The sequence below is a fragment of the Trachinotus anak genome, unplaced genomic scaffold (assembly GCF_046630095.1).
Source record: "Trachinotus anak isolate AG129_WGS33_773 ecotype Australia unplaced genomic scaffold, CSIRO_AGI_Tana_v1 ptg000005l, whole genome shotgun sequence".
Taxonomy (NCBI): Eukaryota; Metazoa; Chordata; class Actinopteri; order Carangiformes; family Carangidae; genus Trachinotus; species Trachinotus anak.
In genome coordinates, this window is record NW_027273856.1 from 26,694,550 (window position 1) to 26,717,805 (window position 23,256).

Below are 23,256 nucleotides of genomic sequence, written 5' to 3' on the forward strand. Positions count from 1 at the left end.
ATACGGCTATGTTTTAAATTTCAGTGTGTACAGTACGTGACATACAGTATAAGATAATACACATGGAGCAACAGGAGAATCATTAGGAAGAGCAGACACACAACCACCAGGCTGGATATGAGTCCGCAGGGAGAGATAATGTAATAAAATAAGGGCATACAATCAATAGCTTTACCACATGCACATACACACACAGACAAAGGAAACCTGCAGGGGTCACAGCTAATGATGTGAGCGCCCCGACAGGACTATAGAAATTGACAGACAAATGTGGACGGGTACGGTACACACAAACACACAAACACACTGTACACAAGCACACCTGCCCCTCAGTATGAGGAAAAAAAAAAAATCAACAAACACTGTCTTATTAAATTCAGAACCAATGAATAACAACAAAGGCCATGAATGGCATCTTATCAGTGAGCAAATAAAGAGAGGGGACTGTTTGTCACCTGCTGTTATTCCTCCTCTCTCTTCTTTCATCTCCACCTCTGTCCTCACCTATACTTTTTTTTTTTCCCTCCGGAGTCAGGGGTGATGAATTCAACCTACAGTAGAAAGTGAGGCTACATTTGTCAGCAGAGCTTCAAAACGTAATAATGAGGTGAATTTAGATTTGATTTCACTTTGAGTTCCAGTGATAGAAAAAAAAAGGCTCTGGCAGATGTTTTCTTTATGAAGGTTCCTACCTGCCAAGTTCCCCAGATAAATAACTCCACCTCAACTCTGCAGGCTTGACATGACTCAAGAAGAAAGTCTGTGAGGTTATTAATGGTTATGTGGAGGATGAATAAAAACTTTTGCCCTGAAAATAAAAACCGCCCCACAGTATAATTCTTTCCTGCACTGGACAGTGGTGATCGATGTATCCAGGGTTACTTAGAAAAGCAAATGATCTGTTCATTTCCTTTCAGCCATTGTAACGTGTGTACAAGTGTTGAATAATTGAACTGAGCAGGGCCTATCATGTTCTGGCTCACTTTTTAGCACTTCAAAAGGTGGCATTCATTATTGATTTTAGTTCTGCAAACAATTTACTTTCATCTGCTCCATAATTCAGAGCTCCCTTCCCTTTCAATTTGTATTATTTTTCTTTGTGAGCCTCAAGTTTCTTTTACAAATCGAGATGTGACTGTAACAAAATTGCTGGCGAAGATGAACTGCAGCACGACTCTGAAATGTAAAAAATTCATAAAAAATTTTTTCCCAAGTCAAACAGAGTTGTTCTCAAGGTTGCACTAATCCACCACAGCTGCGGGTAACTCTGGAAGACAGTGTGAAATGGAAATGTTACAGCTGGCAGGTGTGTGTGCGATATGGCCTTGGACGAGCAGGAGAAAAACCTCGGCAAAGCAGTGCCCCCCATCGACGAACATGCACTGATATAAACATAAAGCGAACATGATTCACATGGACACAATCAATGCTCCAGGTTTACTCCTCTTCACACACACACACACACACACACACACACACACACACACACACACACACACACACACACACACACACACACACAAGCATAATACAATTTTTTAACCACAAACAAAAGGAAAAGCTATTAAGCCTTCTTTTCCGCTGTCAGTGTTCATCAGCATGTCATGCCAATCTAGGTGTGTGGTTTTCTTTCTCTTGTTGCTGTACTGCCTACAGGCAGATCGTTGTCCCAGCTTCATAACAGCTGTGTCGTAGGACAAAAGAAACATAACAAATTCTGTGTAAATGCAGTATGACCCAGATCTGATTTATTAAAACGTCAGCTTGTAGGAAGAGAGGGACAAAGAAAGATGGAATAATGGGGTTGATTTTCTTTTTGTTTTTGTTTTTTTAATGACAGAGCAGGAAAGATATAATTTTGTTTAGTGTAGATGTCCATCAGTGTACTGCAGAATTACTTGGAGTAGTATCTGGTGTTTTAAAGATGCAACCAGGACTGAATGATGTGGATAAAACCCTCTATTATAGTTTACATAATTTTGATATTGCGATATATAGTTACATCGTTCAGTTTATGGAAAATTATAGGGGAAGTAGTTTATGAATAAAATAATGGGTAACAACAACAACAACAACAACAATAATCATAATAATGCAGCAAATTAGATAACTTCTTAATCTGTGATTATATATACTACAGTATCTACAGTATCTGTCATATTGCCCATCCCTTGGTGCAATGCTGAAGATGCTGAGGTTGAAGCAGTGACACAAAAGCATCACTAAAGTTATTACAATCCATCAAGAGGGGAACATGAATGTCCGTACCAAAATTCATGGCAAAGCCATAAATGTTTACCTGCTGGTGATGCTACGTAGATGAAAAGTAAGATAATCACCAAAGTCAATTGGATTCACCCTCTGGGGACCATAAATGTCTGCACCAAATTCAGTGGCAAGCGATGTATTAGTTGTTGAGAAATTTCAGTCTGGACCAAAGTGGTGGAACAATCAACAGACCAACCTGACCTTCCTTAAAGCGGAGCTGCTAACATGACTAAAAATTTAGGCCCTTGCTTGAAAAAACATAACATGTTTTTGTGAGTGAAAGAATCACAAAATGTGTTGATGCTTCTGGTGGAATACAAAATAAAAAAGGGCACTGATCCATAGTGTTCACTCAAGTGCCTCAAGCATAAAAAAAAAAACCTAACATACTGAAATTGTATATTCATTCTCAGGACAACATATAAAGTAAGTTTTTCAAGGGAGAACACCGAGCTTGTACACCAGCAGAATTTTAAAACACATATTTCTCTTTCTAATTTATCAGTATTTGTGTCAGTGCTGCTGGCTGCAGAGCACAGGAAGTTTTTGGTTTTCAGGACTGATGTTCAGATAACACATCTGACAGTCAGACTTTATTCATTCTCTTCTTGTTTAATAACATCAGACTGTGCATAAATGTCACATACAGTCAGTGAGTTGCGTCATTAGCGCCTCATCGTCACTCATATCATACTTACACCAAATGTGAACAGAGGTGCATCGCAGATTGTGACTGCACAAACACCATGTTAAGGACATAACAGCTGTTAGTCAAACCATTAGTCTTGCCACATTGGGCTGTTTCTTTGGGGCCATGCTGATAAAAAAAATTACACAAGACTGCAGAAAGAAAACACAAAAATTATAGAGTACAATTAAAATAGAAAATGAAAAAGCCTTTATTGTCATTGTATTGCAAAAAATACAACAAAATTAGAGTGCTACTCCATATGGTGCCACAGACACACACACATGCACATTAAAACTATCTAGCATATACACCATAAAAAGAATTTCACACAACCAAACTGAAGAGCCAACAGCCGCTGCACTCATGCGCGCCGCCATTTCCCAGTGTGAAATAGGGCCATTTTCCCTACTTCACAAATTGCTGATGAGGCGCTATGATGTCTCAGCCTGATGAAATTATTGCAGTCGGTCTTGTGCACAACGAAATAACACTTTTATTCTGCAACAGTAAGTAATGTAAGTTTTGAATTTGGAGGCTTTCTTCCACTCTTTAATTTAGGAATGATTCTCTAAGAAATATTACAATACCAATGTAAATCGATATTATGCATTGTTATGTTAAAAGAATCATCTACAGCAGGGAACTTTCAACTTTTACACATTTCCTGATGGCGAAGGGTTGAAATGAGCACACCCACCATGTTTTAATAGCATGAAAATATATTCAATTTTAGACAATTTTAGTCACTGTGTGAGCTTTGTGTACCAGCATAATTAGGCTTTTTTCATTTCATTATACCTGAAGTGTTCTTTGCCTGTCTTACACAAAAAACAGAAGTTGAAAAATTGGTCTTCACTCAGTGGCCATGCAGGCTTCACATTCAAATTTAGAGACACATTACCCCTATTTTAGCTACCTACACTGGAGTGTACATTTTATCCACCTTTATTTCCTCCCTATACTTTTGAATATTTTGACTGTTAAGTTTTAAGTCATTGACCTGGCACAAAGCTACATTATAGAGCTTTTGTGTCCATATCCTGAGCCCTCTAAGAGGTTGTTCAGACGGATGAGACTACCCTACGTTAAAACACAAATACAAAAATACAAGGAGCTGCGCTGGTGGCATGTGCTGCTTCAGGTACCAGTGAGACACAAAATGAGGTCCAGAAATGTATAGCGACAGCAATTTATAGAAAGGATATAGACAGGATTTTAATACTTTGAAAATTAGCAATGATTATTGTCGCAGAGTAAACTGTGGAAATATAGTATATATTAAGTATATAATTGACATTACAAAGTTATCTATAGTCCTCTGTGTTAGAAACGCCCCCTGCAGTGACAGACTTACCTCATTCAAATGAATGAGGAGGACACTGTTTTCTCTTCAGTCAGTCTGACTGTAAAATAAGATGACTTTTCACAACATAGCTTTATCTGAAAGTTACCCCAACTTTTGATTTTTAAGATTATGATTCAATTATAAAATTTCATTTTAAATGAAAACTGATTCTTGATTGAATAAAAAGGATGCGAAAGCCTGCAACTCCTGCAAAATTAAAATTCACAGGGACCAAGCTAATAGTGTAGGCTGGATTTCTTATGTCATAACATTTCATTATGACCTGGTCAACAAGCTATGATGTATTAAGGCTAAAGATGTAGACCTCAGAAGATTCATCTCCTGCACTGGGACACAGCAATAACAAGCTTGGTGCTAATGATCAAAACACGCATAAAACAACATATTTATAATTCCAATTCTAATTTCAAGGACCCCTGATATTCCTCCATGGACCTTGAATATACAATCATGCAATCATATATCCACCTCCTCTCTCCAGTGCTCAGTAACTCACATGCAGTGTATTCCACTGAGTGCAGAACATAAAAGCATATCTCTGAGCCACAAGGGTAAGCAGATAATAACACATGGTCTATACGCCACACAGAGACCATCACGCAACACTGCCTTCTCTTTGTGTCGTGGTAATGTGATTTCACTTGTGGTCGTAGGGTGTGACACACAGGCCTTACAGTGTGTTGGTGCCCACACTGATGAAGCAGATCAGTTACCGTGGTAATGATGCAGCCTGTGGACATATGGAGCAGGTGTGAGAACAACATGAGCTGTGACTCACCCTGAATTATTTACCCACTTAAATATGTGTTGGGTTTTGTTTACGTGTGTGTTTAAGTGTCTTTGCATGCAAGAGTACTTGTGTGTGCACACATTAGCCTAAGTGTACATTATCTTATACATGTGAGTGCATCTGCAACTGAGCTGGTGGTGTTATAAGGCAGTGTGTGGTTGAAAATGTCTTGCGCCTGAGTTTAAAGTAGTAACACTGTATTTTCTTGCTTATTTTTTCTAAAATTCCCAAATGTTCTTATTGGCTTGAAAACCAGTTGTTCGTTTATTGATGTCTTTCACCGTGGTTGGAAAAACAACCAGGCCAATCAGAGATTTGTAGGCTAGATGAGATGAGGAATGGGGGCACCATCTTCCTCTGCCAGAGCCAGAAAAACAGTAGGAGAAAGATCTCCGATGGAGCAGTTTGATGCAGATGTACAGGTTGTTGTAATTCAACTTACCGAAAAAATAACTGTTGAATTCATCTTCTGAACACAACTGAGTACAACTGTCTATACAACGTTTTGAGCTGATCCATCTGTTGTTGATGTTCAGATATTTCACTGGATAAGTGAAAACTTTGACCTGTCAGTGGTGCTAGATAAAAAGTCAGAAAAGTATTTGGATGCATCCTCTGGACATCATGAATGTCTGCACCACGTCCATTCAATCCTGTAGCTTTTAAGACATTTCACTAAAAAACAAAAATGTCAACCTAACGATGGCATTACAGGAAAAGTCAGGAATCACCAAATTCACTGGGTCTTATCCTCTGGAGACCATGAATGCCAATACAACATCACACGGTAGCCGATCCAGTAGTTGGTCCAGATATCTCATTCTGGACCAAAGGGGTGGACCGACTGTCAGACAGACCAACATTGCCATCCTGACACCCGCGCTAACAGCGACAGACACAAACACGAACACAAGGCCAGATCGAAAAATGGACAGAAATACAACTTCAGACTAGTCGGACTCCAAACTGAGTCCGACGTTTTTCTCTTGTCTCCTCTTAAACATCATGACCCTCGATCAATTGTCGTGCGTGGCTGTGAAATTCTCATGCTGTTTCTGTTTTCCTATTCCACACAAGAGCACCAGAAAATCACGATGACAATTACGAGGTGCCTTGATGTAGAGCTGATACAACATCTGTCCTCACACCTGCCACCTGCTTTTAAATCTGCCAGCAATACAGCGCACACATGAACACATGACAACTGCATTCACATGTGGCAGACATCATAAGGTCACACAGATAAACAATAAAGACAGTGGTACACACACACACACATATTACCACCTACGCACATAGACAAAGCAAGTTCTAATGACTTTGTGGGTGGTGTAATTTGTCCTTCATGTGGACACATCACTGATCTGATTGGATTTGTTACAGACACAGGAGACGGACTGGCTTCCTGGCACAACACGCCTATGCCTTTTAAGATCTGGACACATCAGTTAGAGGAGCCACACTGCAGGATACACTTCAAGGGAAGCAGATGAAGAAAAACAAGAGGAGCGAAGGGAGTGGAGGTGCAGAAGGAGGACGAGGTAGAAATTTCTTAATCAGCCAGTTTCCATACACGGCCGCCGCACAAATGATGTCTTCGAAGTACAGTAATTAGAGAGCAGTGCAGGATCCTTAAAGCAGGTTTGACTGTCAATGCACTGCTCAAGAGTCTGAATTAAAGTACTCCTAACTGAAAGACACCCCCCTCATCTCCAAAACACACAAACTATGACCTGTCAATACAAGTGTATTTGTCTGAATCGTGTACATTCTCATCAATACACTCGTCAAGCCAGGATTATATCAAACACACACGTACAGTACAATCACACACTCACACACATTGTGAATAAACTGAGGCATAAAACTAAGCATCCCAGCTGCCTTGTCCATTATAACAGCCCGTGTGTTTTTCATGATCTGATTATTTGGAGAGTGTGAAGTGACAAATGTGCCCATTACAGAGGATCTAATGCAGTTTCATTACCTCCACCATCCTCCTGATGTGAAACTCATTCATGGCCAGCTCTGTGGTTTGCAGTCTGTTACACACACAATTGAGTCAATTTAGAGCTCGCTCTCAGGGAATACAGAGCCTATTCCGCTTTAGCTGAGAAACACAGGCCGTGTGTCAGTCTGAATTGGTCACAGGCTGTGACGGGAAGGCAGGAAGGGCACTGAACCCCCAAACAGTTCACTCCGTAATAGAGTTTGGTGTGGTGAATCTGGTTTAAGGAAAAGCTGGGAGCAGCAGTACGTCTTACCTGTTGGAGAAGACTTTGCTGTAATTGTAGACTTGGATCTCCAGCATCTCGTTTCCATCCAGCCTGCTGGCAATGGGCCATCGAAATGTCTGAAAAAAAGACAAAAGGCATAACAACTATTACATTAGCTGTGTAAAAATGGCTGCTTATTGCCCATTGAAAATTCCACAGCAAAAGTAATAAGTTACATCACTTATCACATTACTTTCATTGGTCAGTCCAGCTCTGTCAAAGGTGCCGTCAAACAGCTCCAAAGCCTCCACAAGCATACGCCACAGCCTGCACAGCCTGCAGTTTAGTTAGCTTAAGCTATCTTAACATTAACCACAATGACTGCATGCAGAACCAGAGAGGTCAGACCTCTTGGTAAAGCTTTGGACCTACCAGCACATTTCCCACACCTCCAGCTCCTGCACCAAGCGAACATCCACTGAACCAGCCTGTCCACTGAACTGATATCAACCCTAACTCTCTAAATCTAAACTACAAAGCAAATACTGGTATTTCCGAAAATGTCACTCTATTCGTTTAAGTCAATCAGAGCCCAGGAGCAGATTCAAGGCCTCATGTCAGCAGACATCCGTTCCTCTGAAGTGACCTTGGGTTTGATAGATTCCTTACAGGCTACAAAGGTGCCGTTCTGGAGGGAAGAAAGGATTATAATGTTTTATTTATTACAATAAACATCTCCAGGTTGTATAGCAATGACTAAGAATATTTATAAGCTTATTTGCTAAAAGGTAAAACAAGAAAAAGAAGCAGCCAAGCAAAATGTTATGGTAATGAATTCTTGAAAATGTCCTGGATATCCTTGAGAAAAAAGCTCAGGTTGTGGGAAGTGTGGAAACAGCTCTGAGCGATAACCACCTCCTTTGGCATTTTCACTTGAATTAGCTCTGATATAAAACTAAAGAGATTTCAGGTGGCTTGTTTCATGTAGCTTTGTTTAGGAAAAGGAGAAATACTAACGCTTTATTGTTTTTCCTGAATCATTTTCAACAGAAATATCCTCAGTGATGTCTTTACTAATTGGCCTTTTCAGGCCGATCAGGCACTCATTATTATACTTTCCTGTATTTTCCCACACTTTTAAGCACATACTGGTAATGACAGAGCTGCCGTGTATAAATAATATGAACCCTGAGGGTTTATTACCAGAGAGCTACTGTAGTCTGTCAGCAGCATTGTCAGGTAGATGAGTCTTCCCACTTAACTCACTTAACTTAAAATAAGAAACTAGAAAATGCACTGCATAAAGAACGAAAGACACCACTCACAGCTAATAGGAAACACGGTAAAAACAAGGTGATAGAGATAAACAGATACAGGTTTAGAACATGAACTCATCACACAGGTTGTTCCAAAATCTCTGTTTTTTTAAATGTACACTTCCGAACAATCAAGTACAACCCAACTTTATGATTTGATGCTATAAAATGGCTCTTTTAGGAATAAATAATTTGGTGACTGGAAAGTCCAACAAAGCCTTGACAGCCATTTTGACTTTATCTAGGTCACCAGTAGATATAATCTTGGTAGATTTTTTAGATTTTTAGATCAGGAGTCTTAAAAAATATTTGTATTTCTGTTAAAGGGGTGAATTTATGGAAGAGTTCAGCTGAGTTAAGAATGGGTACCGCACTGTCAGTTTAATTACAAAAAAAAAAAAAGCCCAAATGAACAAATAAAAAAATGTATAATCAAATTACATGTTGGCAATTAGTGGGCATTGTCTGATGTTACTTTTAAATGTCCAATAGGTTTTAAAAAAAAATCTGATCTGGATTCATGTTGCATTGTTTCGCTCCTGGTTTGTTACATGTCTGTCATTGCCTGTTTGTAGTTAGTGGAATTATTTATAGACCAAACTAAACTAATTTTAAAATTTACAGGATTATTATGTGCTTAGAAAATGAAAACAAACATGGACAAACATCTTTACCCTCTTAAAACTCTCATTAAAGCTCAAATTAGCAATGAAATATATCCAGAACTCCCTCTGGGTTTGTTCCTGCCGGCTTTACCTTGGCAGACAAAATTATTCATTCAACATGAATCAGTGTAATTAAGATGGATGCTTTAAAGGACTGTCTTTGGAATATGATTTAGATGTAGAAAACTCTGAAATATCAAGTAGCTAATATCTATGAGAGAAGTACGTTATGATAGATGTGCTAAAGGCATCTCAGCAGTTCCTATTCACAAGCCTCATTAACAAGCACATTAGTAAAATATGACACCAATACGTGATGTATTATTCAGCTCTCTTGTGTTGAATGAACTATGACAAGGCTGCAAAATTAAGTGCAGAAACAAAAACATTCATTGCAAAGGTTGGAAACATGATGGATTCATGTGCTGATTCACACTCAGTAAATCACCTCACAGCCTATAGGAACAGAGGCTGTATGAGGGCACAGGGATAAAGGTTGCACAGGTGATTTAAAACTCATTCACCCCCTGCTGATATTGGCCCCTCATTCAGGAAAACACTGCAGGCTGTCAGACAAACGATCCATCAGGACTGGCCCATTATCGAATCCTGGGGATCCCACCTGCCACTGGTAGACCTGCTTTCAAAGGTCTGTGAACACAAGAGTGTGTTTGTGTTGCTTTAAAGCATCAGTCTGTTCACTCTACCTTGAGGCCCTGCAGTCTGTGGTTTCTCCTCCACGACTCCATCCAGGCATGACCGGTAGCCCTATCACTTATAACAGTGTGATTTTTCACACAACGCTCAGAGTACATGCACGCTCGGAGTGATGATCGTCGGCTGAGATTACGGCTAATACAGCTGTACCTCATTTCATTTAGGACTAAATCTCCTTCAGTGTGTTTGGAGCAGCCGAGAGTGGAGAAAGAAAGAGGTCCCAGCGTGGTGTTAATGTTGCACGGGCGACAGCACTCACAGCTAATGGAGGAAACGATGGCTAATATACACATACCATTGAATAACACACAAACACGCACACACACACTGTAGTCCAAATGATACAGACACACAACTGCAAACATGATTATGTTTTGTTTATCTACCACCAGGGACAATGGGCAACCACATTAATTTCCCCAGAGTAAGGATACTGTTCGTTTTAATCTGTGTCTGCAAACACATATGCAGGGTGTGTTGGCGCAGGTACAAATTTCCCACCCTTATTTTCTCAAACACAGATTTACCAACTTTAAGCTTCCGCTTGCTTGCAGCCATGTTAAGTCCATTACATGTTTCTGAGCGCTTTGCTTGCCTTCATTCTCTGCTATAATGTCTGAGGCTACTTATCTCTAGAGTAACACACATTCAGAAATCCACAACATGAAGGAGTAAGCTGTTTATGTTGCCTAATGCTTTCACAGTCACTGTGACGGACAAAAGTATTTACAGTGGCTTAAATACCTGCACAGTACAGACAAAAAAAATGAGAGTGGAGAATCCATTAAGGTGAGAAAGTGGAAAGTTTAGTTTTTAACAGAGCAGCAGCACAGCAAACAATCGAATGGCGTTTGGCTACAGGCTAACAAAAGTCAGACAATGCACTTGCAATATTGACCACTGCATTTTCAAAAAGGTGCCATTTTTCACAGCAGAAAGTAATTTCAGAGGGGGTTATGCAACATTAAGCTGCAAAATATTCACATTTGTCAAAGTAATCAGTTCTCCAATACATGGGTTTCTTATTTTTTTTTTTACAAAGCAGGTCTGCAATACTCTTCTGTTATTCAGAAGAAAGATATTCTCATTATTTTTATTAAGGTAGTCTGCCTGCACACTCACCGCAGATTTCTTTTACTCAGCCCTTTTTATTTATTTCACAGGTACTACAGACATGAATAAATAACATTATTATTTGATGACTGTGATTTACCCAAACGTTTATTTTTAATCTGCCGTCTCAGAGCACCATGAAGTTGAAATGAAGTGAAATTTTAGATGCTGCTGAGTGGATGCAGGCACTTGTATGAAACGCACTGGACATAATTTATCCGTGTTCATTATGTTTGATTCCATGTTGTCATGGTTACGCCGATAAAACATTTATGGGTTGACTATATTGCCCGTCAGGTAACCATCGTGGACGGACAAACACATTTCCTGAGAGGTTATAAGACTGCTTGTGACAAATTATAAAAATCAGCTAACAAAGTTGAGATTAACTGCCAATGAGCAAAAGATCCCAGACACAGTGGCCCATTTTCTAGAGTATGATATGACCTTTAGACAACGGATGATAGTTCATGTTATATCAAAATGATACAGATGTGACAAAGCTTCTGCAATGGTGCAAAAAAGCAAAAGTCTCTGGCGATCTTTTTTAAACTATTCAGCCTTGTGACTTACATAAAATGAGATGTTTGTAAGATAAAAAAATAGTGTCTTGTCCATGCATAACAGTCTCTCGTCTATAACCAAAGTCTCTCAATACCTCTTACCAAACTGACTTTCTAAGCAATAAAAAAAAACTCATACTGCAGGAATGCAGTATGAGTAGTATGCAGTATGCAGCTCATATGGATGTAAAACATACAGTAACATTTATGAGGTAGCAAATGTCTTTGTAATCATCAGCTCTCAAATGGTGTAACAACACAAGTAAATTCGTACATGCAAATGCACACACTGTTTGTATAATTAGAGCTACTTTTTCACTATTTAAAGGAGTAGTCTGGATATTTAGTGCAGCAGTTCCAAAAAGGTAAGAGACAACAGAAGAGTTGTCAAAGATAATGCAGCAATAGCAAAGATATCCTAACCTTTAGTTCAACACTGGATCCTATACTTCTCATAAGGCAACTCAACAGCATCACCAATCCTTTTTGCCAATATTAAAAGTGCACATCTTTCAACCTCTATGCCCCCAGTTTGAAATGGAGACTATCTTTGAAAGTGTAGTCCACAAGCCCAACAAACATGTCATTTAAATTCTTTTCTCAGATTTGACACAAGCTCCCTCCAGAGCATCAGGAGACGTCTGCATGCCAGGTACACCCACACAGGTGTTCACTTCTTTTGGCTTATTAAAAGACCTTTATATGTGAGTATGTGGGTGTGTTCAGACTGTGGTTGTCTGACATTCCCCTGAATATCCTGTTAGCTTTATTGAGCCTCTACAGGTGGGAAATATTACACCTTTAATCACCGACTTTTTCACAGAGGACACTTTGACAAATACAAGTGCATTAAATAATAAAATCAATGAAAGCTGAATTCCACTTCGCTGCTTCAGTTTCAGGCTCCTGTCATGGTTTACTGGAACACTTGACCAAACACCTGTGCTTTTCCTACTATGACTGCTGTGAAATACACCTATTCTCATTAATACATAGGGTTTGGTGACATCATCATATCTGCAGCATAAGCTCCATGTGACCTCAGTCTGAAGTCTAATCAGAGTTAGTGGAAACACCAGTAGGGATGTGCAGGGCCCTATACATGCAACAAAATGAAAAGAAACACAAACAAACATGGATATGAGGTTACACCGTGTTCTTGCTCTGTTTTGCACAACACCAAGCTCTGCACAGCCCGGACTTGAATCTGTCAAGTAGTCACTATGCCTCTAACACTGACTGATGTAAACCTGCTGCAATGCACCCACACTATCATTCAGTCTAACTCTGTTTAACGAAATGTCTTTTGTGCATAAAGAAATGTGCGATGGAAGATTGAAAGGCAATAACCTCTGCCATGATACATATACAGTATATATATATATATATATATATATATATATATATATATATATATATATAAAATATATAAACTGATCTTATTTTAGATCTGAGCCTGCCTGAAGAACACATTACTATTCCCAGATCCCCCCTCTAGCCCTCGGTTCCCAGATGATCTACAACCTAATTGGTGGAGTAAGGGGCGCTCATTAAAAGTGACAGGTACGATCTCGCTAACCGGAAGCCTTGAGGCCACAGTGGCCAATCAGAGGGGCTAAATGCTCAACTGAAGAGCAGCTATTATTGCTGTGAACCCACGCTGTAGCATTGTGGCGAGCACATGAGTGACCAGGCAGTCCTCATTTTCGCCCCCTGTGCACCATGCTCTGAAATCTTACAACTGTTGCCATGGACACAGAGGATGAAAACACCTCTATGATTAATTATGAACAATATGTTCTATCTTTCACACTCATTCACTACAAAGGTTGGGAGCATCACGATATATTTACAGTAAGAGCATTTTCCATGCCGCCCGTAGTCTTTTCTGCTGTGTTTACAGGCTTGTTGTGATCTTATTGTGATGCAGCCCCGTACACTTGGATTCTGCAGGCTTAGGTGTATTCTGAAAGGATAAAAGAAATAAGGGTAGACTGCAGAAAGAGGCAGTGTAAGCAACCCTCTCATTACAGCAGGCTTTACCACTCATCTCCGTATATGATACAGTATAATGTTTAGGACTGTGAGATTGTCTCTGGGTTTGCTGTCATGTACAATACAAGAGAGTCCACCTCTGCAACAGTTAATTATTAAATGCTAGAACATTACTTGCCTACATACAGTAACCTGACATTACCTTTAATTATTCTGTTTCTTTCAGTCATAATCTCCCTCATTCTTTTTTATGAATGTGGTTTTAATTATGCAACAGTCCTGTCATTGTGAAACACTTCAACTTCTCATTTTAGTGACATTTATCTTCGCACACCTGATGTTTGAGGAGCAAATTCTGAGCAATATCGCAATCTATAACATATATAATACAAATCTATAATATATAAAAAATGTCACCATTCTGTCTGTTCTCTTAACTATTGCACACACACTAATACTGAGTGAGTGCAGTACTTTAGCACAGGATATACTGTAGAGTCTGTATTATGCATTCCTATAGATTACTCAGTAATTCAAAGGAATCTAAACAGTGATGAGTTAAGAAGCAAAACCTCTCTATGTCTTGTGATTCACCACTTGGCTCCATGTTGATTTATCTCAACAATTTTTGGATAGATTGGCTTAACATTTTGCACAGATGTTCCTGGTCTCCGGAGGATGAGTCCTGATGAAATCTAATGAGTCCTAATTGTAGTTTTGAGTGAGATTTTTCGACAACAATAGAATGAATTGTCATTAAATTTGGTAGACATTCACGTTCCCTCAGGACAAATTGTAAGCACTGATTTTTCATTTAACTTCATCATCAGATCAAAAATCACCTCACTTTGTCCAATGCTCTCACACTACATGTGTAAACGTGTTTGACAGTCTGGAGGAAACAGCATCTCTGATAAGAAACTCGAGCTTGTCCAATTCCACCACCACCACCACCACCACCACCAACCTAGTCTCAATTTACTTTTTCCAATTGGGCTGTCCATCCGTTTTCATTTCCATCCCCATTCTGTTTCTCGTAGGTCACTTTCTCTGCATGCTCCAATGTTTCTCCACTCATCTCAGACTAATTTATAGATGTGGCAAATGAAATGCCACGGGTGTGGACACACTGACGTTAATCAAATAAGAATATTTCATACACTCACAATGTAAGTGATTATGGCAGCCACAAACCATGCTTTGGTAGTTTTTGTTGGTGATGTTCCCTGTCTTTTTAATTATTGCTGCATTAATGCTATACAGAAACAACTCTTAGTAACAGTAGATTTTTACTCCAAACTACTACTACTACTACATCAAACTTAATCAATCAAACACATAGCAGCAGAGAGGGAATCAAACACTCTTCCTCCTTTCTTGAAATTGAGTGGCCGTGCGGACAGGTATGAGAATCTTTATCCACTTAACTCAATAAAAATCTCATTTTGTTTCACGCTCCACTCTAATGAAACTGCAATTATCTTCCCAGTTTCTGCTGTGCGCGACCAGATGGTGCAGAGATAATGAACAACGCACTTGTCAAGTTAGGTTGCTCCTTGTCCTTGAAAACAGACAGTGTTGTGCTGGGAGATAGCGCTCACCCCTCAATTAAAGACTTTTTCTGCTGAGACGGGTTGTTTCTTTTTCTCTCCAGAAACAGAAGCTCTACCCTGTGTTGATCTGGTGCCTACCTGGCCAGATGTGTAGTGTTTACTTGTGGTATTGTTAGAGCAGAGCTGCTCCTCACAAAGCTCCAAATGTAGCTCCAAACTGTTTACAACAGTGCCCTCTTATCATAGCTATACAGGATAGAACCCCCCGAAAGGCTCGCAGCTAAGAATGCCTCACCTGCTGCTCACTAGAATCATGCAATTATATGCACATGGAAACAGTCACTGGTCTCATCTAGTGGGGCAATTTTTTTCCCACAATACAAACAGGGAAATGTATTTGGCATTATTCCAGTTGGTGTCTAAGTTGGCTGCTTTGAGACAGAAATCCATGTCGACAGAGCTGGAAAGTGAAACTCCTCCACAATTGAAACTGTAGCAAAAGAAAACAACTGGATTTCGTGTCGTTTCTGTTTTTGTGCATATTTTGCTCTTACAGTACCAGATAATATTTTATAGTTAACTGACTTTACTTCACCTGCTTGATTTTTGTGCCAGTGTTTATTGAGGCACCTTGCCACTCCCGAGAGAGACTCCTTAAAACAGAGTTACAAGCTGATGCACATGGGCGCACAAAGACACAGCCAAAGAGAAATGAGCACTTAAGATTTATTCTTTTCCAAAGGGCTCACAATAATGAAGTAAAAATACATTATTCCCTACAGAAATTATGTTTTTGTCATCTGTCTGTGTGTGCACCTGTGTGTCTGTGCACATCAGCGTACTGTTTTATCACTCTAAATCCACAATCCGCTTCCAGCTTCCCTCCAACTCTAAGACAGCAAAGAAAATATTCTGCTCAGATCATCATTTATTCAGTGCACTCAGAGATGGGAAAGCACCTCCCTTGAGCAGCCCTGAATACTGAAAACTGGTGAAGTTTTTAGCAGCACAACTATTCCAGTTAGTTTCTAGCCCAAAGTCCACTGCTGCTCCTCCTCTACTTATCTGTGGTCAAGTGGTCAATAAAGCAGCAGCTGAAATATGACCTGGAGAAGTGGATCACCTTAATGCATCAAATGATGTTTTGCAAGTCTTTTATTCTGCGGTGGTGTACAGGATATGAATCCTGCTACTGGGTATGATGTACATTAGTTTAAAAACCTCACCCTGATAGTGATATGCTCTCATATAACAGGTATGCCTTACTCGAGCCCGCTAACTTCCCAAACCTGATTACCGAGGGAAGCTCTGAGGAAGTGATCTCACTGTGGTCTCTTCCTACTTTCTCGGGTCATCAGCAACATGCCCTCGAGTTCAGAGTCCGGATGAGGCTGGTGAGGTTTTCAGCGGTGAAAGGAAACGAGCAAAAATGTAAGCACTGAACGTATCAGTAAAATGTTCACTGACAAATGTTCTTCATTTGTTGTCTGCAAATTTTTGTCATTCGTGAAACATAACACTACCACCACCTGCGGTATCATCAGTATGTACACAACAACAAAACAAAACAAAAAAAAAACAACAAAAAAAAACATGGGATTCAGAATCCGGTGTTACGTAATAGCAAGACTCTCATTAAAAAAAAGTCAGACTGTGCACTTACTACACTGTAGTGCTGCAGCAACTGGAGGAGGAATATTCTTGCACTCATTATGTTTGAATAATAATTCCCTTTGCTTTGTCGGCATTGTTCAGATATCTTGACATCTTGTGTGTGAACCTAACAAACAGGCATTCAAAATTAAACTCATGCATGTGTTCTCTCTCTCTCTCTCTTTCTCTTAAACACACATTTTGACATGGACACATACACATGTACAGTATATCCACATGCCCAGACTCGGTGAAGCCAGTGGCTACATCCAGTGCTTGCAGGGCGTTCTATTCTTTGCTCCAGTTATGTCTAACTAGTGAGGGGGAAGCCCTGGTGTACTGCAGCTAAAAGCCAAGTCCCACCACGGAATGAATAATGAATACAGATTCCCTATCCAGTCTATCCGCACACTAGTTCAAAGGCATCCTGCTAATCCATGCATAAAGCAACAAGACACACAACTCTATGCTAATGGCCCTCAATTCCAGGGGCTGGACTGAGCTTACTGAGCCATGCAAGTGTCCCAGCGCCGAGGACGACGATGTCAGATGAGGAGGATGTGAGGAGGAATCGCTCCAATGTTTGGGGTGGTCAGGGTGTGGGGAGGCTAGGCAAACAGTGCATGTACGCTTGGGCACCAGCAGCATGCAACACACCCCCACACATTATACACGCAGTCTCAGGAACTCCTGGAAGCACAATTCGTCCCAAGGGAAGCCTGGACATTTTATTGATGCTGAGTGATGCTAACGACCTCCCCAGCACCGCAGGAGCATCGGGTGAGGCTGTCACAGGAGATCGCATATCAGTGCCAGCCACTCAGTTGTACACCAGTTACTGTAGCCAGGCCTCCGGAGTAATATAACACAGCATAATAAACATTTCTGACACATTTCTCCCTTTTGTCTGCTTTTCTGTCTTATATGTCACCACAACAACAATATTTCTGCGGGGACTATATGTCTGTGTGTGTGTTTCTGTGTCTCTGTGTGTGCATGACTATGCGAGTGGCCAAAAGTGTACAGTCATTTAGCCATTTTCCTGATTACACTGAAAACAAAAGCCCTGGTTATCAGCAAAGGAAGCAACACAGTGCTTGTGAGTCGATCAAAGGAAGAATGTGTTTTCTCTTTAAAAGCAAGCAGCTCAGAGAACGAAAAAGAAAAAAAAAAAAACTTTAGTCACCAAGTCTCCCAGCCTCCCCTGGGAAGCTGGGAAGGTGTTTGAGGCGCTTTCTCGTTTGTTTTTCTTATTTCATTCCCTGTCTTCATCCCCTACGTCTGTTGTGTCTCTTTTGCTTCTGTTCTGTGAGGATTACTTCCAACACTTCTGCCTTCATCCCTCAGCCCTCATCTCTTTTTCATTTCCACCCTCTGCTCCCTTATATGACTCTGTGCATTTAAATCCATCATAACGCTGGTTTCTCAGTGTGACAGGAGCCTGTGGAAATCCTATTAGAAAGATTTCCCAGAATCTCACAGCAGCCACAGTGAAAAGAGACTGACCAACGAGCACCAGAGGGGCTCGAATGCATTTTGTTTGGGTTTTGAAATGCTACTCAGTTCTTTGGTGTTGCTCAGAATAGTGTAATTTACTTAAATTTAAACTCCACTAAACTTTCTTTTCCAAGTTTGAAGGATTTTTGAAGCACGGAAAAGCTATTTAAGGCTCCAGCTCTTTCTAACCCCAGCGGTGGAGAGTGGAGTGTCTACTTTAATTACAACAGAGCAAGTGTTCACTGTCATGCATGGGTGGAGGCCACTACCTCTGCCTCGCCTCTCAGACTCTGATAGCACATCATTGGAGAGGAGAGGACCATCAGGGGACACTCTGCAGGACATCATCATTTGCAAGTGAGAAGCAGTAACCTGTTTTGGGATCAGAGCAGTAATGTGGGGCGCCTGGTAGAGCGCATACCATTAAGGTAAAGTCCTTACTGCAGCGGCCTGGGTTTGAGTCTAGCCTGGGTCAAATCCTCATTACTGCTTCTCACACTACTGCTATCACAATAACAGCAAAAAGATAACTTGAAACAGTAATGAGGAGATAAGACATGATCCTCGACTTAATACGTTTTCCCAGGGTTTCTTCATGTGCTCTGATGTTCTCAGATGATTGATATGAATCTTCTTGTTCTCACTCGTATCTAACATTACATACATTAAGTGAAAGCTTCATTTTGTGATCACTTAAATCTGAGCGTACACGTGCTGTGGATTCAAAATAAAACTTACATTATGTTTTGTAATTGTTAACTTTCCAACTCAGTTCATCAACAAGTCCTGCAGCCTGTGAAAACTGCACTTCATTATCTACAGTGGAGACGGTTGAAGAAGATTATGGTTCCTATTAAGTTAAGAGATAACGGCTGATTGGTCTTTACCTATGGGGGTTAGCGTATGAGAGAGGAAATTGATATACTGACCTCATTAAAGTGGGCCACCTCCTCACAGTTCTCTGCCACACGGCTGTAGAAGGACAGACCTGAAAAGGTAAGGAGGAATTTAGTGGTTAAAAACAGTTATTCATTCATTAGCCATAACGTTTGCCCTTTTAGGGTCATGGGGCGTGCTGGAGCCAATCCCAGCTGACAATGGGGTCCACCCTGGACAGGTCACCAGTCTATCACAGGGCTAACATACAGAGACAAACAACCATTCACACTGAATTTAGAGTCGCCAATTAACCTAGTCTGCATGTCTTTGGATTGTGGGAAGTCCATGAGGACAAAGAGAGAACATGCAAACTCCAAACAGAAAGCCCCCGGCCAGCTGGTTCATACTCACAACCTTCCTGCAGTGTTCACCACTGCAACACAGTGCCACACATAAAAAAAATAAAAACATGGTTCAGTATTGACATTGTGATTGCTGTCATTTCAGTTTGACTGGGTGGACACACAGCCTGAGGCATTTATAAAGTCTCAGTTGCAGAAAGTAAATAAGTACATTTACTCAAGTACGGTACTTAAGTACAATTCTAGGGTACTTTACTTCCATTATATCCATTTTATGCTGTTTTATACTTCACTACATCTCAGTGGGAGGTTTTTTACTTCACAGCATTTATTTTACACTTTAAGTTACTTTTCAGAATAAGATTATGTCAGATCAGAATTTGTCTTTTCTTTTTTCTGTTCTTTACTCGTCTTGTCTCCTACGCCTTATTTGCCACCTGCATGAACAATGTACACTCATGTTTTCTTGATACATTATCTTTTCTGTATATGATTAAAAAAGTAGAATAGAACAAAAAAAAATTCAAACTGTAATAATTTAGTTGTTTTTTTTTTTTTTACATTGCAGAACTCGTACTTTCTACTGAATCAAGGATCTGAATATTTCTTCCACCACTGTCAGATTCAGGTTTAATACACGAACGTATCAATTCTCTATTACCTTCTACAATCAGTTTACATTTGTCACCCTAAAGACCAGTGGAAAGACAAACGAATGACTTAAGCACCCGGAAAACACACAAACGAGACCGGCTGTGTGGAGCCACGGGAGACAGAAAAGAAATGCAGACAATTAACTGTCAACACTGTGACTCACTATGTGACAGAAGAGAAACAGAGAAACAAATAGAGAAAGAAAAGCTTAAAAGAAATCACATTTTTGCCAATACTATAGACAACAGAATACATGTTTCCACATGGTCCTCTTGGACGTCTGTGAAAACAATTGTGTTGGTGCAGTGTGTTCAGGGTTATTCACAGAGCAGAGAGCCGCTCACTGTACAGTAACCTGACTCACTCATGCGTGCCACAGCCTGTGTTCACCTGGCTGCTTTGTGATGCTCATGAATGGTGCCGGATCACTGTGCGCATCCTGCTTTGTTGCGGTGAGTTTGCTTTGTGTATTTGAGGCTTTGTGTGGGTGTTGATGCCTGTTTGGGTGCAGGTGGACAGCTGATGTGTACTGACACACATTTAAACATATATATAGACACACACAGACACAGAGACCTACCAAGTTAATTACAGCTCCCGTCAGTCTGGCTGTAATAATAAGTTTGAATGGAAATAAACAGATTCTGCCTGACATGTCATTATTATCATTATCCGTGCTGAAAGTATCTTATCACACATTCACAGAGCACACAGTCTTTGAGTTTGGAAAGAGAAAAAGACACACAAGCGTCATTCAACCTCATGAGTATAATTTTACCACTATATGGAGCCCATTTTGGCTCTAGCTCATAATCTTTGTCGCACTCTGCCCCGGTCTATGCAATCATATAAAACCCACAACCTTTGAAATATATTTTCAGAAAATAAACACCACTTAAATGTCAGAGAGGGAGAGAGACACTGTTCCTCCTACATTATTCAAAACAGAGGCATTGCTGTCATACCAGCGTTTTCATCTAACCAGAGACGTGGGTTTGGGAAAGTAGATCATGTGAAGCTTACGTAAGGTGCTCCTACACCAAACTAAAACAACATTGTGCTAATCAGATTGGCTTTTGGCCTTGGTGGAAATCAGTGAGGAATAAAGAGAGCAGAGTGAAGAGAGAGAACCATCCTGTGGTGGAGGAAAGAAAAGGAACAGCGAGTACATTTTTTATTTCAAGCAGCCAGACTGAGATGAAAGGAGTGAATGAAAAGGACGGAGAGCGCTGTGACAGACTCAAACTAACAGAAATGAAAAGGGCACAGAGTTGCTTTTTGGCTTTTCTTCAGCTTTACCTGGAGGTAGAAAGGGTAAAACTGAAAAATGTAATGACCAGAAAAAATGGATAGCATTTTGTAAACCTGCACTAATATTCAGGGGTGCAACCAGAGTCTCCCTTCCCACCTCTTGGCATCTTAACATCTCATCTTTGTTGTTCCATGCTGTGATTTCATCTAATTTCCTGGGCCGAACAATAAATGGTTTACATTCCTTGTAATTGCCACAATATAAACTAAACCTACAGTAAATGTCTATTCCAGCAGAGAACATACAGGAGGAGTGCTTCAGGGAGGAAAATTAATCTAAATTATATTTGTAGGATACAGTAGACTGCATAAAGCTTCATTTCAGTAGAAGAAATAGGAAAGATTCACAGTTTAAAAGATAACAAACAAGCTGGCCATGCAGCACTGTGGATGTCAAGTGTCTGACAGTTAGGAAGAGCGCTGATGTAAGTGGTAAAAAGAGTTGGACAGAGAGAAGGAATTGTTAATCTGGCAAGCTGCAATTGAATATCTTGAAAAGTGATTGTGACACTGTGTCACCAAAGTGGAAATAATTCCTTAATTTCTCATTTATTTCTTATGTACAGCGTGTCACATTAAACTGCGCTTGTGAACCTGCAGGCTACGGTGCAGAGGCCCGGCTTATAAGCATCAAGAATGAGGGTGAGCTACAGATAACAGCGAGGATTCATCAAAGACTTGTGTCATGAAATCAGTTTGCCTTTGAAGAGGATTTGCTTTATTCAGAGTTAGATAAGGCTTTTATTTTCTTTAAATTTTGCACATTTGATTCAGGATCTTGTGCACTGTTAGACACCATTAGGTCTCTTCCCCGTCAGACATGACTTACGGAGTGGGACTTACATACATAACGTCTCCAACCAGTCTTTCCAGGGGTCATTTATGGTTTGATGTGCCCTGGGGAGGGGATGGAGCTTCCTGGCAGACCCCTTCCTCTACAGACAGGAAGTTTTTTTTTAAGCTGAAAGCACTCAGGAAGCTTACTGACAGCCTGTAGGGAAGTATGACTCAAAAACCAACAGCAGTGGCAATGGGAGAGACCGGGGATGCAAGACTCATGCCCAACTGAAAACAGAGGAATTACCACACAATATGCATCAACTTTGGCAGTAATAAAACTAAAGATTATGATGTCCTCAATCAATGTCATGTTTGTCATATTTTAGAGAGGATGAAACATAAGAAAGACATGTAGGTAGAGAGGGGAGCAGAGAAGAATTAATGGTTTCTTTTCAAGATGTTAAGAAGGTAATGAAATTTCCCTAACTTACCGTCTGTGCCAAAGCAATGGCTAATAGATGTAATTGAAAACATGAGTCTACTCCCACCACTTAAAAGGAAAATTATACAGCTTCAGTTTTTTTTTTAATGAAACTAATAAGGTGGGTGTCCTGGTGAATCAGTGTATGATAGGTCTGATCCCCACTCAAATTTCTCTCTCGCCCACCTTTCCTGTGACTCTCTGCTCGCTGTTATCTAATGATCCATAAATATCAAAACGTATAACACACTTTACATCTGACCACTCAGATCGGCCTTTCACCTCTGAGATACTTACAAGCTCCTATAAATAAAGAAGCATTTTCATAATGATTTCAGATATTTGAAATAACCTAAATTTCAAAGGTCGGAGTCAGGCTAATGTAT

General features: G+C 40.2%; 1 protein-coding gene across 6 annotated transcripts in view; it reads right to left on the reverse strand.

The window, feature by feature from the left end:
- otofa (otoferlin a) overlaps positions 1 to 23,256 on the reverse strand; it is a 75,102-nt gene that overhangs the window by 48,586 nt on the left and 3,260 nt on the right. For all 6 annotated transcript variants that reach the window (XM_071479401.1, XM_071479400.1, XM_071479398.1 and 3 more), the window contains exons 2-3: positions 19,333 to 19,391; positions 7,380 to 7,468 (exon numbers count right to left, since the gene is read on the reverse strand). In XM_071479401.1, coding sequence (XP_071335502.1) covers positions 7,380 to 7,468; positions 19,333 to 19,391 — 148 coding nt within the window. The remainder of the gene's footprint in view (positions 1 to 7,379; positions 7,469 to 19,332; positions 19,392 to 23,256) is intronic.